Source organism: Bactrocera tryoni, unplaced genomic scaffold (genome assembly GCF_016617805.1).
Source record: "Bactrocera tryoni isolate S06 unplaced genomic scaffold, CSIRO_BtryS06_freeze2 scaffold_11, whole genome shotgun sequence".
Taxonomy (NCBI): domain Eukaryota; kingdom Metazoa; phylum Arthropoda; class Insecta; order Diptera; family Tephritidae; genus Bactrocera; species Bactrocera tryoni.
Genome location: NW_024395824.1, coordinates 11713987 through 11733628, shown reverse-complemented (window position 1 = coordinate 11733628; position 19642 = coordinate 11713987). Strand labels below are relative to the sequence as shown.

General features: G+C 37.1%; 1 protein-coding gene and 1 long non-coding RNA gene across 2 annotated transcripts in view; one reads left to right on the top strand and one right to left on the bottom strand.

Moving 5' to 3' along the window:
* LOC120779776 overlaps window positions 1-19642 on the bottom strand; it is a 65996-nt gene that overhangs the window by 23076 nt on the left and 23278 nt on the right. The window contains exons 9-11 of the mRNA XM_040112154.1: window positions 18919-19499; window positions 17970-18392; window positions 13284-13756 (exon numbers count right to left, since the gene is read on the bottom strand). Coding sequence (XP_039968088.1) covers window positions 13284-13756; window positions 17970-18392; window positions 18919-19499 — 1477 coding nt within the window. The remainder of the gene's footprint in view (window positions 1-13283; window positions 13757-17969; window positions 18393-18918; window positions 19500-19642) is intronic.
* On the top strand, window positions 11787-13269 carry LOC120779913. Its single transcript, XR_005705759.1, has 2 exons — window positions 11787-12460; window positions 12535-13269. It is a non-coding gene; the product is annotated as an uncharacterized LOC120779913 (long non-coding RNA).

Here is a 19642-nt window from a genome sequence, read left to right as displayed (position 1 = left end):
GAGTCGTTTCATCTTTCAATTGGAGATGCCAAGCCAAGCCAGGTCCTTCTCCACCTGGTCTTTCCAATGGAGTGGAGGTCTTCCTCTTTCTCTGACCCCCCTGTCTAGTCGAATACTTTCTTTTTGTCATCGTCAATGCCTCTGTACCATATATTAGGACGGGAATAATGAGTGACTTATAGAGTTTTGCCTTTGTTCGTCGAGAGAGGACTTTACTTCTCAATTGTCTACTTAGTCCGAAGTAGCACCTTTTGGCAAGAGATATCTTGCGCTGGTTTCGAGGCTTACGTTGTTGTTGGTGTTGATGCTGGTTCCAAGATGTACGAAATTATCTACAACTTCGAAGTTATGACTGTCAACAGTGATGTGGGAGCCAAGACGCGAGTGCGACGACTGTTTGTTTGTTGACAAGATATATTTCGTCTTGCCCTCGTTCACCACCGAACCCATTTGCTTCGTTCCCTTGTTCAGTCTGGAGAAAGCAAAACTAACTAACGGCATCTGTATACGCCAGAAGTTTTACACTTTTATAGCAGATTTAACCTGTTTGACTAAGTTTCGCAGCTCGAACTATTATCCCCAGCAGCAGGTTGAAAAACAAGCACGATAAGAAGTCGGCTCGCCTGAAACATCGTTTGTTATCGAATGGCTAAAAGAGAGGTCCATCTTTTGGTGTTCCTCAACGTCAGTTTACACAGTCGTATTAGTTGTGCGGAGATACCAACTTCAGACATGGCGACATAAAGGCAGCTGCTTTTCGTGCTGTCAGAAGCAGCTTTGTAATCGATGAAGAGGTGGTGAGTGTCGTTTTTCGTTTCACGGGTTTTATTCCAAGATTTGGCGCATGGTGAATATTTGGTCGTTTGTTGACCAGGATTAACGCCACACTTATAAGGTCCAATCAGTTTGTTGACGGTGGGTTTTAATCTTTCACACAATACGCTCTATGGAACCTTATGTGCGATGTTTAGGAGACTCATCCTACGGTAGTTGGCGCAGATTGTGGGGTTTCCCTTTTTGTGGATTAGGCAGAGCACACTTAAATTCCAACCGTCGGGTATGCTTTCGTCCGATCATATTTTACAAAGAAGCTGATGCATGCTCCTGTCAGTTCTTCGCCGCCGTGTTTGAAAAGCTCGGCTGGCAATCCACCAACCCCCGCCCCCTTGTTTTTTTTCAGGCTAGTAATTGCTATTCGAACTTCTTCATGGTCGGGCAATGGAACGTCTGCTCCATCGGCATCGATTGTGGAATCGGTATTGCCTTCTCCTGGTATTACGCTTTCACTGCCATTCAGCAGGCTGGAGAAGTGTTCCCTCTATAATTTGGGTATTCTCTGGACACCAGTCTCTAGATCACTGCGGGGTGTTCAACAAGAGTATGCCCCGGTCTTGAAACCTTCTGTAAGTCACCGCATCTTTTTTCTCCCCGCACGTGTTGTGGTCGATCGTTACGTTGCTAGGTGGCAGTCTGTTTTCTCTCCGCTGCGACACGGCACTCTTCGTCTTACCAGCTGTTGCAGCTATACGTAAGGAGCTTGAAATGCCGTCCTTCAATTCCCTTATACCGTGTTGTAGCCGAGTGCTCTTAGAGAGCAGGAATGCAAGTTGATTAAAAAATCGTTCGGCTGTCTGTTGCGATTGCAGCTTCTCGATTTCGAACATTCCTTGTGTTTGTTGAAGTGCTTTTTTTACTGCACGGAGAAGTGTCCAAATCTTGGGTGCAACAAGCAAATGGTCAGAGTCGGTGTTAGAACCTCGGAGCGTTCATACATCTAAAGCACTGGAGACGTTTCTTCCGTCTATCACACCACGATCAATCTGGTTGATAGTCTTAGGATCCGGAGACAGCCAGTTGGGTTGGTGAATTTTCCTATGTTGGAGTCTAGTATTACAAATATCCGTATTTCGGGCCCCGGCGAAGTCGATCAACCTCAACCCATTAGGGGATGTTTCTTCGTGGATGCTGCAGCTCTTTCCTAATTAAGGGACCGGACAGCCCAGGTGCATGCCCTCAAATCGTAATTTTTAATTAGTTAGCCATGGTCGTCATCAAAATGAAGGTCTCTCATCAAAGGCTGTTTTTTTCTTTTTTTCTTTGGTAGTGTTTTTACGTGGCGGGTCCCAAACCCAGCGCACAACACTGTCGAGGGGATGTTTCGCCTTCAAGCGGATGTTTTCTGGCTACCCAGAGGACATTTGGTCAAAGACCGAAAGTCGTGGGCTGCTTGAGCCATGTGTAAAAAAATCGTTTCTGGCCACTCGCAAGTGAATGGCGATCAGAGAACTTTCCTCACTTGCGTGAACTTCTACACATGGCTCCATCCTTTTTAATAATAAATAGTTAAACACGTGAGGGCAGGGTCGGAACGTAAAAATTTTATAGCCGAAGATGTAATATACCAAAATTTTATTAAATTTATAAAAAATTCACTATGAACTATAATATATGTAACACATTTTTTCATTGTCTTCTTAATTTTTGGGTTTAATAATAAATCATCATTTTATTAAGTAATGCTATTGAAAAGAAATTTCAGAATCAATAATCTTGTTTTCATAATACTAGATACTGTTTTCTTACATATTTAAAGCATTAAAAATGTAGTTTGAATTTACTTATTGGGGTTTCACTTTACTTTCGGATTGTATTTGAAATACAAAAGATTTATTTGTTAGAGAAGTTATTTTTTTTTCAAAATAATTCATATTGATTCCAATCCAATTTTAATAAAAATGGAAACAAGTCTAAGGTAAGGATATTGAAGACATCTTGTTAAAATCTCTTGAAAACAGCGGTTTAGATATAATGAACTGTCGTAGCAAATTTTATGGTATGATAACGCAACCAATATTTCAGGCAATTTGCAGAACCTTTATAATTCTTTTAACACGTCCTTGGGAGATCTACCAGACAAACAAATTTTACCTTCCTCAAATTCGTTGGCCTGAATTAATTAATGCACTGAAATTTATTGCTCAAAATCGTTTAGAAAAACCAACTAAAAGACCTTAAGCTACGGAATTGCAGCGGAATTGTGATCAATGTTTGGAAAGTTATTTTAGATCATTTTAATGCTGAGAGTAAGAAGCTTCAGGAGCCTCAAATAAATTAAACATATAATATGTGGTACAAATCTAGGGTTATTTAGCATTATTTCTGCAAGAGAGACAAAAAATTCCCTGAATGTATTAACAAAACGCCTGGAGTTCAAGTTTATTATCAATATTATCGCACGGAATCCCGAAAAATTCAGGCAGATGAATCATGAGGGTGAATTAGATAAAACCTTTACTTAGTCTTGAAAATTTTCGCATCAGTGTATTTTACCGAATTTTAGATACATTGAGCGCACAATTAGCCGGACGTAAAAGTGCTTATCAAAAGCGCCAAATGCCAAATCGCTCGAAAAGTTCCTAAAGCACGTAGAATCAAGGATAAAATTCGTTGCCTTTAATTCATTTTCGTTAAAGGTTAATGATAATTTATGAAACCACATTAATCTTGACTATCAAAAACCGTACAGTGATTTTTTTTATTAAATTTGGACTTGCTCGTTTTAGTGCCACTCTTCAGTAGTTCGACAGTTTTAAGCCGACAGGTTGACCACCTCGAATATTCTTCAATACGCTCATAAGCAAACCTGGTAAATCTCTGTAGACATTTTCGTCTAGAATGCTTGTAGATATTTTCGTCCAGCGATGACTTCGTGGATCTGATGTACATGGAGATCCTTTTCAGCCCTTTGCGCCGAAAAAAGGCGCACTGAAGTTGACCGTGCAACTGAAGAAGAAACTTTATAAAAGTAGTTCCTTGAGCTTTGAGCGTAACCCTTTAGTACTAGTCGAAATTAGTTTATATTTATTTAGCACGGAACACGAACTTGTCATTTACGGTTCGAAGCTCTTTAAATCATTTGTCAAGTTCTATTTTTCACCACCACTACTCTACTGCGTCAAAAATAGATTTTCGATCGCCCTTATCAACGCAAAACACGTCTTTGGATTTTAATGTCGCCGTCAAAGTATGAGGATCGTCAAGACGCGCTTCGTTGAACTCCAAGAAACCGTCTGTATCAACAGCGTTCTCCTCTGAATCGACGTCAGCGATCGATTTGTGATATACTTTTTGTGGTCGCCATCGCTGCCTCGTAAGCACAAACGTTGGTTGACCCCTACTTTTTGAACATGATCGGTAAACCTTTGACCTGTATAAATAGCCAACAAATATACAGGGATCCGCGCAAGAGTCAAACATTCATGTCTCAGGAATTTTACACGTTTTCATACCAAATTATTTCATATACGCCACGCCGCATGCTTCCATATTTACGCCATATGGTGCTTTATTTCGCACTCATTTAAAAATGTATCAAATTCATCGTTGCATTGTCGGATTAAAATGCTTAAATTTTCTTTCGCGTAAATGTTTTACTTTTCTCTTTATATAGTATTGTTTGACAACATTAAGCACACCTGACTTCCGCTTTATGAAAAATACTCTACACTGTATCGGGCGCAATAGCATATAAATTTAACAGTCAGATAGTTTCTCAGTTTGTATAGATTTTAACCCGTGTACCGAACTATTTGCTATAAATTTCAAATCACACTCGTTAACATGTTGCATTCTGTAATGCCACAAATCAACATTGTGTTTTGTATTCGCCAAATTCGCGAAACTTTTCAATATTTTTAAATATAACAAACTACCAATTCGCTCGGCTTCTAATATCACTTTATCGTCACTGCTCATAATCACGGCTTAATTCATTTCGAATTTTGCAGGGTAACCGATGCCGGTAATTTTAACAACCTGTAGCCAGTGGCGGATTTGCCCTAAGGCCCAGTAGGTCCGGGCCTAGGGCGGCCAGATATTAAGGGCGGCAAATCGTGCAAAAAAAATCACTGAAAACAACAAGATTAACAAAAAATAACTCAAATGCAAAGTATCTTAACCGTATGCTTATATAATCTTCCTAAATCACTATTTTTGCGTATCAAAGTATAAATAATTTCGTACATCGTACATATAAAGTATCTAGGAAGAATAGGTACTTAGGTACCTAACCTATTGTTATTACGCGCGTGTCAGTCAAGCTAGTGCGGACGCGCATGCGGTGCGTTGCGCCGCTGTGAAAATACTTTGATCAATGTGGCAAATATATCAAAAGAATAAGCCGAAGATATCCCACTCGTACTAGGAGTGGCAGGAGTAGGAGTGTGGCCCAATCCTCCGGACCATGAGCTCTACGAAATCAACGACGATCCAGCTAAATGGACAATCGACGAGTTCACGCGTGATCACATTTGTAAGAACGGAGCCAATCAAAACATCCAAAATGATTTTCCCAAGAATGAGCGCATTTACAAAGATAAAGCGCGACAGTTGTCGAGACATTTATTCGAACGTCAGCTTCAAAATGGTGAAAAAGTTCCGCGAAAGTGACTAATTTATTCAAAAAGTACTGGATGTGTTTTTGTGGCCCTTGTTTGCTTTTTAATGGCGGGGAGAGTCAGTTCGACAAAACAAGACAAGACAAGGTTTCAATGACTGGAAAAATTCATATCATCGAGTGTCAACTCATGAGAATTCGCCTACTCACAAATTATCTGTTCTGCATATGAAAGAACGAAGCAACGTATTAGGTGGCATTGACCGCGCATTAACAATGCAATTAGATGACAAATAAATTACTGGAAAAACATTCTGAAAAGAGTAGTTGTATGCGTAAAACACTTGGTTTGCCTTTTAGAGGACACGACGAAAAATTTAGATCAATCCACAATGGAAATTATTTAATGTCCGTAGAGCTTATCGCTGAGTTCGATCCGTTCTTAGCTAAACACATTACACGTTATGGAAATCCAGGCTCAGGATTTACGAGTTATCTTTCTTCAACAACATGCGAAGAGTTCATTCGACTTATGGGAAACAAAGTTTTGGAAAAATTGTAATGGAAATATTAACAGCAAAATATTTTTCTCTGATCATTGACTCGACGCCGGATATGACTCAGGGAGACCAGCTCGCTTATGTAATCAGATATGTCCTGCCTAATGTATCACCTGTAGAACGGTTTCTCAAGTTTATTCCAAACACAGGCCACAAATCACAAGTCACAACAAATGACAGATGCTGTTACTTCAACTTTAATTGAATTGGGAGTTGACATTTCAAACTGCCGCGGGCAATCATATCACAACGCAGCTAACATGTCAGGCAATTATAATGGCCTGCAAGCAAAAATAAAGGAAATTTCACCCCTTTCCGGCTATGTTCCCTGTTCAGCACACTCACTGAATTTAATAGATGAATGTGCAGCTGAAAGCAGCTAAGAGGCTTGTTCGTTCTTTTCTCTACTCCAAGAGTTATGCAATTTCTTTGCAGCTACAACTCAGCGTTGGGAACTACTTCAAACCCATTTCACCGTCAAAAGTCTATCAACGACTCGTTGGTCAGCTCGTGCAGACGCATGCAAAAGTTTACGCGAATTCTGGAATGAAATCCATTAAGCGGTAGTCACCATCAAAAATGACACAACCGTTATATGCGAAGCAAGAGGTATTCGTTTGAAACTGGAACGTTTTGAAACGGCCCTCAGACTGTTTCTTGGGGATGATTACTGGATCGCATTAACGTCACAAGTAAAAAACTTCAGAGTGTGAAAATTGACATTACCATTGTCATAGAACTGTACGAGGCTTTAATACATTTTGTTGTCGAAACAAGAGAGAATTTCGATGATTTCGAAAAAAAAGCGAGAAAACTGTCCTTCGTACAGGAATACGAAAAAGATTTTCGACGCAATCGAAAGCGTAAGCTACTTCCTGGCGAGACAAATACAGGTGAAGAGATGCAACAAGAAAATGGCCGTGAAAATTTTAGAATAAATACTTTTTTAGTAGTAATTGATACATTGTCAGAAGAACTGAAAAGACGTCGGGATGCTTATAAATTACTCTACAATTAATTTTACTTTAATACCAACCTGACGTATCTAAACATCTCAAAAGTCGAAGATAAGGCCAAGGCATTGCAAATGATTTATTCTAATGACTTAGAAGACGATTTCACTGCAGCATAAAAAATGAGGAGCGAAAGAGTGCAGTCAGTTTGTTGAAATGGTTACGAACCGAAGGTCTTCAAACCATTTACCCAAACGTGGATATTGCTCTTCGTATGTGTGCGTACACCTGCCAGTAAATGTACTGGAGAAAGATCGTTTTCTTGTTTGCGGAGCGTGAAAAACTATTTACGCACAACAATGACGGAGCAGAGGTTAAACGATCTTGCTTTGCTTAACATAGAAGCTGATTTTTTAAGCAAATTGGATTGCGAAGATTTGATTAATGGTTTTGTTGCGGTTAAGTGCAGACGAGTTTTGTAACACATTTTACGAGTAAAACATTTATTTTATTAAAAACAAAACCTAAAACCACTTTTAAATGTTTTATTTAAATGTCCAATCATCGATCTCGGAAAATATTATAAACTAGCTTTATCCGCTAGCTTTTAGTTCAGTGGTTCCCAAACTTATTTTGTCTACCGCCCACTTTGAGAATAAATATTTTTTAGCGGCCCCATTTTTTCACCTATTTAAAAACCACTATAACTTCAAATTAATTACTGTGACCTATATATGTATATTAACGGAGAATTCTAAACGAAACTTTTACAATAACCAGCAACTTGAAACCTAAGCGCAGTAGGTAGCATACATACAACGGCGCACAGTGGTGCCGCTTCATACAAGCCGCGGCAAAAAATAGAAGGAATCGAGGTAGGGCTTTGAAATTTGGCACACATCTCTCATATTGCCAAATTAGATGAAAAAAAAATGTTTGTTAAAATCCGCCCACAACCACGCCCACCTCCCATATAACACAAAAATCAAAAATCATCCTACAGTAACAAAATTTTCTACAGTGTAATATTTTGTAAATATAAGCTTGTCCAGAAAAAATAAAGCAAATCCGCCCACAATTACGCCCATCTCTCATATAATATAATCACAAAAGTTGCAATATTTTCGCTGTTATCACAGCTAGACTGTTAAAAATTGTCAAACGGATTTGAATCAATGAAAATTATTATTTTTCTAAAAATGAAACAAGTCCGCCCACAACTACGCCCACCTCCCATATAACATAACCAATAAATATTCAAAAATGATCATATATTATTAATTATTTATTCAACAAGTAATTTTTTAATATCATCGTCCAATTCAAAAGTTTTATTTTTGGGATTTGTTCTAAAACCATTAATAAAAGAATCCGATGAAGCTAAAAGCAAGTGGATTACATCTTGATTTGTAGAAATTCTGTCGCATTTTCTAGAATGATTAAGCCTATATTTCTTGTAATCTTTGTTGCGAACTTCTTGAGCCTCCTCTGATAGCATGCCCAATGGTAAAATAGAGGATGAAACAATTTTACTTCCATGCATTAAAACTTTATGTACCGTCATTGGCATATAGTAAAATAATATAATAATATTTATATATTCAATATAAATTTCTGCAGTATCACAATATTTTATTTCTTTTGCCATTTCAAAATTTCGTGTTTTGTTAATTTTTTTCACCCGTTTGCACTTCTCTAGGTATCACATACGACACATACGAACGCCAAACCCTTTGAGGATTTTACTATACTGACCTAGTACCATCACCCTGACTTGGAATTTCTCACCCCCCAGATTAGCTGTTGTACTGTGTAATCTTTCAAATAATATAATGCATCTAAACTAGTATTTTGTTGTTGTTGTATAACGAGAGACAACTCCAAAAAATAACAACAAAACAACAAACCGAACAATCAAAAAAACAAACAAAACAACGAAGCAGGCAAAAAAACAAAGCAGCGAAGCAGGCAAAAAAAAACAAAGCAAGGAATCAAGAAAAAAACAACGCAGTTGCAGTAGGTTAAAATGCTAATTACTCATGAATTGGCAGCTAATTGCAACCGATTTTTTTTCTATCAATTAAGGAGATTTTAAAGTTTATTTTGTGTAAGTGGCTAACCTGCGCGCTCCTGCACACAATAGTTATATTCTGTTGAAGTTGTGAAATATATGATTTTTTTGGACCATGAAAAAACGTCATATTAAAAAAAATCTTGTAAAAGAAAGTATACATTTGATGATGTAAATCATATCTATAACATTGGTTTTAATAAATAAAAACTTTACAATTGATATTTTATGGTTAACTTTTGAGTTTTAACCTTTGCAATATTCATCACATTTTTCTGAGTAACTTTGCGTTGATACTTTGTTGGACTTTGAAGCTCTCCCAACAAAAAACCATTGAATATATCAAGGCCAAGTATTCGGATAATGTTATTTGATTAGTTCTTAGCTTAAATTGAAAAGATGGTACAAATTTGGAATGATAAAAAAATCCTTTTTTTCCGCTCTGGCACCACTGTGCGGCGCTTAGGTCTCAAGTTAACTCTTACGGGCTCCACCTGCCAATAAGAATGATTATTGAAACACAACTTTATAGTATTAAAACAGAGAATATTTTATTAAAAATAAAACTAAAATAATCGATCCATATATAAAAACTAATGTGAAGGATGAATCTGATGCTGTTTAATAAGTTTGTTAATATCAGGTTCCAATTTACTCAAGAACAGTCGCAAGTCGCCACGTTCGGTAACAAGCAAACGATTTCTATTTTTAGTAAGCAGTGTTGTCACAGCACTAAATCCACGTTCACACAAATACGACGATGGGAATGCTATCAAGAATCGTTGAATGACTGACCACAATCCAGGGTACAATTGCGAGATCGGTTTTTGTAGCCAAAATTCTTGGTAACCATTTTTGAACTTGATTTTTATTTCCTCGTTTGTTGTCATTTCTATAAGTTCTTCTTCTAGCTGAGGTGAGATTGCTGTGTTGACATTTGAAAACGGATCCAACACCCAGTCTGGTATTTCCAAGTTCAAAATGTCCTGGTATCGTTCGGTGAAGTCAATGTGGAGGTTTTCCAAATGTTGGCAGTAGGCAAACAATTCGTCGTTACTGCATGATACTGATAAATTCGGAAAATTGTGAAACTCACGTCTGCCTAGATTCTTTTTGTGTAGAAGCAGTTTGGCTGCGAAAGCAGCAACGACGTTTTTTGTTTTAAGTAATTTTGGTTTATCGCCTTGCTGTTGGAGATTCATGTCGATGAACAATTTATACAGGTCTGTCATGTAAGCTCTATCATTCTTTGATGTTATGAGCTTGTCTTGAAATTCTGTATCTTCAGTTTCCAAGAACTCTATAACAGAGTCAAACACTTCAGTATGAAACAACAAACGATTGAAATCCTCGTCATTAGTAACACAAAGCTGATGAAATAATCTATCATTCAAAGAGCTGTTGCGGATTTTATTGACTGCTTTGATGACATATTGCAGTGATTGAAATAGTTTTTCACTTAAGTTTCTAGCAACTTAATGTTTGTCTATGAAAAACGCAATGGACACCAAGGACATCTGGAATTTTATTTTTTTAAGTACGCTATGAAGCCTTTATGGCACCTTGTCATAGTTGGAGCGCCATCCGTAGCAACTGAAATTATATTTTTCAAAGGAATTTCTTTCTCATCGCAAAACTTTTCCAATATATTGAATATGGTTTCGCCTTTTGTATCGGTCTCTAAATTTCTATCAAATAATAGTTCTTCACATATTTTCTCATCTTTAATAAAACTCACGAAAGAGAACAACAATGCTTCGTTAGTTGGTAAAGTGGACTCATCCAGCTGGATAGAAAATTGACTTGGCCTCAGGTGATCGTACAATGATTCTTCAATGTTTTCAGCCATTTCATCAATTCGTCTTTGCACAGAATTATTACTCAAAGGAATTTTTCGGATAATATCTGCGGCCGGTTTATGAAGCACGGTAGTTATTACTTCATTTATTGCTGGCAATATTAACTCTTATCCGATGTTATGTGGTTTGCCTTTTTGAGCAATTAACAAAGAGATATTGTACGAAGCTCGAAGTCCGTCGTCATCTTGCTTAGCAGCCGCCGAAAATAGTTTTGCTACACTTGGATGAGTATTATGCTTCCTCTCTAGGTCTTGAAAATATGCTACATTCTTGTCTCTCTTATCTGGATGCATTTTATTCAAATGATCTTGCAGTCTTGAAGGCTTCATTGCTTCATTCGAAAGTGTTTTTAGACATAGAAGACACAAAGACGAGGATGGGTTTGTGGGATTTTCAATGAATCCGAATTTGATGTATTCCGCACAGAATTGATATCTCTTCTTTTTTTACTTCCGACATTGTGTTACTTTGAGAAATACGTTTAACTACGCGAGTAGTGTAAAGGAGGCGTAAGTAATGCTCATGAATATAAAATAAATATTACATTGTTTATATAGGAATGCTTAAGCACAATTATTATATAGTAGTCCAAAAATATGAATTCTTATTTTTCCTAGAAATACATTTGTAAAAAAAGGATCTTTCTCCTTTTTTTATTTTCCACATACAAGATTTAAGGAGTTCAAAAGCTCAAAACGTGCGTAACATCAGCTACCTAACCGACGTCATTTCGCAAGTGATAAATTATTCAAGAGCTCAAAGCAGTCGCTACATCAGTTCGAACCTACCTACCCTACACATTTGCGCAAATGATTATATTATGATAGCAAATGCCCACATACAGATTTGGCAATGGCAAAAGCAATACGTTTGACAGTTAGTATTCTATAAATTCTATCCTGTCGAGATGCCCCGTTATGAAACGAAGCGACCGATTGACATGATTTTCATTTTTTCCCGCCTTACCGCACCGATAGCTACCAATGCTTTGAATTTGCCAAATTTCGATCTAGGTATGGTTGATTTTGTTTTTTCTTTATGTAAATCATATTATTGTTTTCCTGTGCGCTCCTAAAACGCGAGACAAATTTTCGAAGTCGAACATTCTTCATTCTCAAACAACATGAGCTGTGAAAATCAATATTAAATGTTTCATAAGATGCTGGTAGACTGTGCCTGTGCCTATTTCTTTGAGCTACTGCATATAAGAATGCGTTGAAATGTTCTCGAACTTTAAAACTTAGCTTTATTATATGCAGTCGTCCACAGTTTTATGGGTCCTGGTTGCATAATCTAAAGTTCCGTGGATATAATAAAGACTGACTTTATTTGAAAGTGTACAAAACCATTACAATGATAAAAAACAAGAAAGTGCAAAAATAATTTCCAGGGTTGCAAGAAAACAGATGTAATGATGAAAAAGGGCGGCGTATCAGACCAGTACTAGGGCCTCGATGAGTATTGTAAAAAAATGTACTAATGGAAATTAACTTGAACTGGTCGAAGTTGAAACGTCGTAACACTTCCAAGGCTTATGAATGACTTGAAACTTATAGTATACATATGTATATTGAACATGCGTTGCAAGGAAGCAGAGATTTTTCTTTTAGCGTCCCAAATCGGTTTAGTAACTTTTAAGTTTTGTTTTACATAAATAATTATAATTAATTTTAAGTTTTTTAATTTTTGACAATAGTTTGCAAAGGTAGCTGACTTCTTCATTTATATTGCTTGAGAAAGTATTATGAGCTACTGAACTTAAAAAATAAGGAAGAATCACTGTGACCAACAGGTGCAATTTTCGACTGAACAGGAAATTGAAAAGTAAAGCCCTCTTTCGACATACAAAGCCTAAACTCTACAAGTCTCATCATTCCCGTTGTACTATATGGTGATGAGGGATGGACATTCGCAACAACTGAAAGATATTGCTAAAAATGTGTGGTGCTTTGTAGCGAATACCACGGTCAATAGATAGTTCAACGATACAAGAGACAATGTCTACGCTGGCTGGTCATGTTGTTGGAATGGATAAGAACAAACCAGCTTTAAAAGTATTCTATGCAGTACCCGCCGGTGGAAGCAGAGGAAGAGAAAGTCCTCAACTCCGTTGGAGAGATCAGAAGGAAAAGGACTTGGCTGCACTTGGTATCTCCTATTGGCGCCAAATACCAAAAAGAAGAAATAACTGCCGCACTTTAGTTAACTCGCCTTTGATAAGCGGTGTTTACGCCTGCAATAAGAAGAATAATATTACATTTTCCCTTTTTTATTTCTTTTTTTGTAAAATTTTCCCGAAATATTTCACATGTTTCTATTAAAAATGAGCTGTATCAAAAATATATGTAATTTAACGATTTATAAAAGTGCTAACTCCAAAACAAATTGGAATAAATCGACTGAGCACAAGTACATTTAATTGCTGGTAAAATTTACGCAACTTACTTATTTTCATCCTTCCCAGAACTACGGTTTTCACTTGACGATCTATGTGAACATAGTTTGGCCATTTGTTGATGGTATTGTTTCTGTTGTTCACTTGGAGCAAGCGTGGCTTGATTCAATCGTATTATTATTTTACTATTATCAATGTTTGAATCTTTGGGATCATTTTTTTTAGCAATATCGCAGCCCCTATTGATATTAGATCGGAGGTTATTTGAATCGAACTCATCAATAATGCCACTGTTGTTTAAGGCCAATGTTATATGCTCGTTTTTTGCAGTGCTGCTGGTGATTAATATGTTTTCACCTACTAAGGCTGAAACCTCAAATCCAGCTGAAACAAGAGCGCCCAACTGATGCAGATGCATGTTTTTTAAGTCACAGTCGTCGTTCACACTATTTCGACCAGGCATCACCTCTGCATGTTTAGATCCTCTGATGTTCAGTTTCGATGATTCTTTTTCATGTTTTTGCTAAAAAAGATACAAAATACAGGAATTTGCTTACTAAAATATGTATTAAATAAAATTTTAGCAATTCTGATTATAAGCGAGAACATTAGGACTCTTTAATACACTTTTATTAGCTTTAGCTCTATTTATGTTTGTAACTTTTTTCAGTGGCCCTGAAATACTATTTACTTGAAGAACCCTGTGACAGAGCAATCGAAAGTTTGAACAGCAGAATTCAAAAAAGCCTCAAAAAATATGCAACTAAAATCATCACAAATACATTACCTTAAAGGGAGTAGAAACTAGCCTCGAAATCCTTTATTAAAACTTTTGATGATGGGAAGTCAAAAATCAGATGCTCATTATCAGACAGAGCCTACATTAACATTGGGCGTCACTTCTATTAAATGTTAAATTTGAACCGATGAGAACTAATTCTTTAGGATTTTTTACTTCCCAATTTGATGTGCCCTAAAAGTGGAATTTTTAGGATTGTCGAATTACAACTAAAACTGGTGTCGTCCCCTTATTTCTAAGATAATGATATCCGACCCTCCACTTCACTTTCTCCACCTATACCAAGTACACAGAATTTTGCCCGTTTTGTTTTAATTTATGTATATTGCATCGGCATTATTTTATCGACTATACCTTCCCACACCCCAATATGGTAAATATAGTATTTTTGTAAGATGTTAAATGTTGGGTATTACGTAAAATGTGACTAAAACTTAGTTAGCCTTTAAAATACATTTTAGATTAATATTATACGTATATTACACCACGTATGTCTGTATTCCATTCACGGGCACGATTCCGATTATTTTGTCGGTCGGGGATTGAAAACGATTTTCGGTATACATACGGTATGTGCTGATAGGGGAGCTAATGTTTCTAACACTTATAGTTTTAAAAGTATTCGCCTTTAAAAATTCAAAAGTTTGTATAAGTAACTCATGGTATTTCTTAATGTTTAATTTTTTCACATTTTTCACATCGCATGTCACTTTCAACATTGAAATAAGCTCACATTTCACTTTTATTGCGTTTAATTTTAGCTATATTTACACTCATAGCTGGAAAGGTTACAGTGTTTGCAATTATGAGGAAAACGAGCGTTGCTACAATTTAAAAACCAAATATGAAAGACTTTTCAACGACAGCGTATCCTTTGTTTGTACTTTCGCGTGATTCCTTTCTCTTTATTAACTTAAAAAAAAAAATGTTCCAACATTTTTTACACTTTAATTGAGTATGTGATGTACTCCTTACTGCGTTGGCGGCCTTCGGACGAGCTCCAAAAAAATAACCCTGGTCCAATCAACACCCGGGGAGACTGAAGTATTTTCGCGTAGCACTCCTTTTTGCGTTGGCGACCTTCGGCCGAGCTCTAAAAAATAATACTGGAGTGGCTGAAGTACTTTCGCGTAATACTCCTTTCAGCGTTGGCCGGCATTGGCTGCGTTTTAAGAAAATAACTCTGATCCAGCCAATACCCGTGGTATTTTATTATTTTATTACGTAATATAATTACATATTTTTTATTTGCTTATTAAACTGAAATAAGTAAATATCCATATGCATGGAAAGAGTGTTTATACTCATTTAAATTTGATATACATACAATCTATAGGAACTTTTTTATTAGAACTATGATTGCTAAGTAAAGAAAGACGAATTTCAGCGAATTGCTCATATGTATTTGCTTATTAATGATATTGATATCATCGGCCTCAATACCCGCGCCGTTAGTTCTGCTTTCTCCAGACTGGACAAGGAAGCAAAGCAAATGGGTCTAGTAGTGAACGACGGCAAGACGAAATATCTCCTGTCATCAAACAAACAGTCGTCGCATTCTTGGCTCTCACGTCACTGTTGGCAGTCATAACTTTGAAGTTGTAGATAGCTTCGTATATTTGGGAACCAGCGTAAACAACACCAACAATGTCAGCCTGGAAACCTAATGCAGGATAACTTTTGCCAACAGGTGCTACTTCGGACTGAGTAGGCAATTGAAAAGTAAAGTCCTCTCTCGACGAACAAAAACCAAACTCTATAAGTCACTCATAATTCCCGTCCTGCTATATGTTGCAGAGGCTTGGACGATGACAGCAACTGATGAGTCGACGTTGAGAGTTTTCGAGAGAAAAGTTCTGCGAAAGATTTATGGTCCTTTGCGCATTGGCCACGTCGAATATCGCATTCGATGGAACGATGAGCTGTACGAGATATACTCGTATGACGACATTAACATAGTTCAGCGAATTAAAAGACAGCGGCTACGCTGGCTAGGACTTGTCCGAATGGACGAAAACACTCCAGCTCTAAAAGTATTCGACGCAGTACCCACCAGGGGAAGCAGAGGAAGAGGAAGACCTCCACTCCGTTGGAAGGACCAAGTGGAGAGGGGCCTGGCTACGCTTTGAATATCCAAATGGCGCCACGTAGCGAAAAGAAGAAACGACTGGCGCGCTGTTGTTAACTCAGCTATAATCGCGTAAGTGGTGCCAACGCCAATTAAGAAGAACATTTGGTTATTACCATATGACAGCGCTCGATTTCCATCCTTAAATGCCTACTTTAGCTTCGTCGAGCCAACCAAAGACACGCCTGCCAAAAAAAAAAAAAATAACGGCGTTGATGAGTCATAGCAGCGATCAGCTGAAATGCAAATTAAACAAACGCTGTCAGCGGAAGCAGCAGTAAACAGCAATCAGGTAACAACAAATGCGCCGACAGCAACCAGCCTGCAGGTACCAGCAAGCACCCGGACAGTGAAGGAAAACAAAACGCAAGGTGAGAATATATCAAGCAAAAAAGGACCATATGTTCAGACTGGTATTGATCGCTACATAAATGTAAAAAGGAAATCGAGTCCAATTAAATCAGCGGCCAATACCAAAAAAAATTCAACCAGACACGTAAAAAGCCAGAAATTCTTAATGGCAACATATTTGCCTTTCTGAGCAAGTACACCACAATCGTGAATGACAAATGTCTCGTAAACTAAGTGTTTACCTATAATCCTATATATTTTTTAATCTGAGACTTCCTCTTTCAGACGGTACCTTCAGATCGCGGCGCCCAAGAAATTGGGAATTTTGCCCTATAACTGAATTCATATTCAGATTTTTTATCTATTTAGGTATTGCGCCTACCTTAAAATACTCGTATACCTAGTTACAACTGGACATAGCCCTAAATACTTATTCAATATAAATTGTCTGATACCTGAAATATATATGTACATATGTAAATATGAGTGTAAATTTTCTGCTCCGCCTTTACTTAGAACTTAGCCGTTCCTTACGTGTTTACATTAGGCAAGCATTCAGCAGGGGTTTGGTAATGTCCTTATCCCTCATCGAGACCCTCGGGTCTGGCCAGGCATATTTTGTTTTTAAACGTTATTTTAATATATTTAGAGTGTAGTGTCTATAGGATTCAGAACAAAAATGCAAGGAAAGGACGAAAAAAGAATATTATAATATTACATCTTAGTGCACCAATGGTGCTTGCCTTGTATGAAAATATATGAACTTTGGTATGTTTCTATCACTTCGCACGGTTGATTTATCTGTTTTCATGTTCGTTACATGTCCAAATTGGTTTGTATGTTTATCTGGGTCAAATACTTTAGCCGCTAGAGCGATTTAAAGGTTAAAAAAAATGTAATTTTTCTCAAAATGTTACATTTTTTGGGAACGCTATGACCACGCCCCTGGTAGAGATAGAGGGGAGGTTGAAGGCTTTCCTGAAAGCCCCAGGGGTGAACTAACTCGCAAAATATTTTTGATTCCCCCCGGCCCCATACCGCCCTAACTGTAGTGAAACAAAAGGACATTGTGAAAGCCCATTTTCGCCTATCGCCACGCCCCCGGTGGGGCCTTGGGAGCGAATTATACATTTCATGTTACATTTTTTGTGAACGCTATTGCCACGCCAAGCGTGAACAAGGCAGTCAATTTGATTTCAACCAAATCGAGAGATAAGAAATTTCAAAAATGTATCTATATTGTACATATATGAGCGTAAATACAACACGTATTTCCATACAAATGTATGTAAGCACCACTTGGCCTAGCCAAGCACCATTGGTCTCGACTAAGTGTATCAGACCGTTGGTCTCGACCAGGGTTATGTATGTGAATCTAATTTTGTGACAAAATTCTAAATATTTGCTACAAATCCAAAACATCGAACATCATAACATTATGTTTTTTATTTTGCTTACCATATTATTGTCATTGTTGTCCCGCCTCAGTGTCATTAAAGTGGTAAGATTTGATTTATTATACCGCTTTTGTTGTATTCGTCGTTGTTCATGTTGGTTTTTTGTATGCTCCATTATTAAATGTTGGTGAAATAATCCAGTTTGTGCCAACGCGGAAGAATGATATTTAGCACGTGGTATCATTACTGTTAATGGCTGATCTGTATGACTTGCAGGTTTATACGTTGAATCCGTGAAAGAATTATGTTTGTTTAATGTATAGTCTTCATTATAGGTGGCATTAACATTGGCTGTTTCTGGTTTTGCTACGTGACCATAAGGTGAATATCGTTGTCCTTCCACAATCACACTGCTACTGTCCGCCTTTATATGCGGATCTCTGGATCGACGATACGATTTTTTGGAAATATCAGTTAGATCCTTCTATATAAGTATAATAAAGTATATAATGAAGGAATAAGTAACGCAAATATCATAATAAAAAGATGTAATTGAAAATTGTTAGTATTTGTTGATTAAAAATATACACATTATTACAAAAAAAAACAAATGTCACAAAAAAACAAGTAGTTTATATATTCTTTGCCACAACTCTTAGATTTAAAATGACTTCCCTTTATTTTAAAAATAACAACATTTTATTAAGCCATGAAGAAAAACAATTTCAAATAGGTAGTTTTGAAGACATGTAGTACATAAAATTTTCGGACAATTGCTGAGATAATGTTCGTAATTTTGAATATAACTTTTGGGGGGGATGAGCTTGGATATTAACCAATTTCCCCCATTTTAACACCGTGGAGAGAAATGCTAGAAAAAGCTTTTCCCTAAGATATACACATACAACGAATTAGAGGGCGAGGTCGCGCCTGCTTTTTCAAGAAACAATTTAAACTGCCATGAACCTCCCTACTGTACTCCATGATTGTGGGTATACTACTTCACTTACCTTTAAAACATATAGCAACGTATTTTTACTATTTTCACTGCTAGTATCCTTGATTATTGCACATTTATCGAGATTAATGCGATTCGATCTACAACCTCTTATACCATGTGTACTTTTGCCATTTATTAGACTAATATCGGGTAATCCAGTTTTTCGATGAATACCCGTATTCGATTGTGATGCAGCAGGATATTTTTTACGCAATGTATGCCGTTTGGTACACATAAGAAGAATGCAAAAAATCAAGAGTGTAAAGAGAAGCGTACCGACGGCTATTAAAACTATAAGAACTATTTTTAAATTCAGTTGGCATGTTGAACCGGTATACCAGGCAAAGCATTCGCACACTACATGCTCCGAAGTGTATGGGTGATTGAATTTCTTGATGGCACATTTGCCATGATATTGGCATCGTTCGCATCCGACAAGTTCGGCTGAACATATACGACCCGGATAAATTCTGTTGCCTGATAAGTCTGCGAAATTCTCCTTGCAACTACATGTATATGTGCCTTGAAGATTAAAGCAAAGAGCGTGTGAAGAACAATCGTGAAACTTTCCATGCGCACACTCGTTGAAATCTGTGAAATACAATTTTTATAATGAAATATATACATAGGTAAACTATCTTCTTCATAAGAGTATCAATGAACGATACCCAACAATCTATACCTTAGCCTGTTACAGTATGTGCCCAGATAACACAATTTTAATTTCAATAATT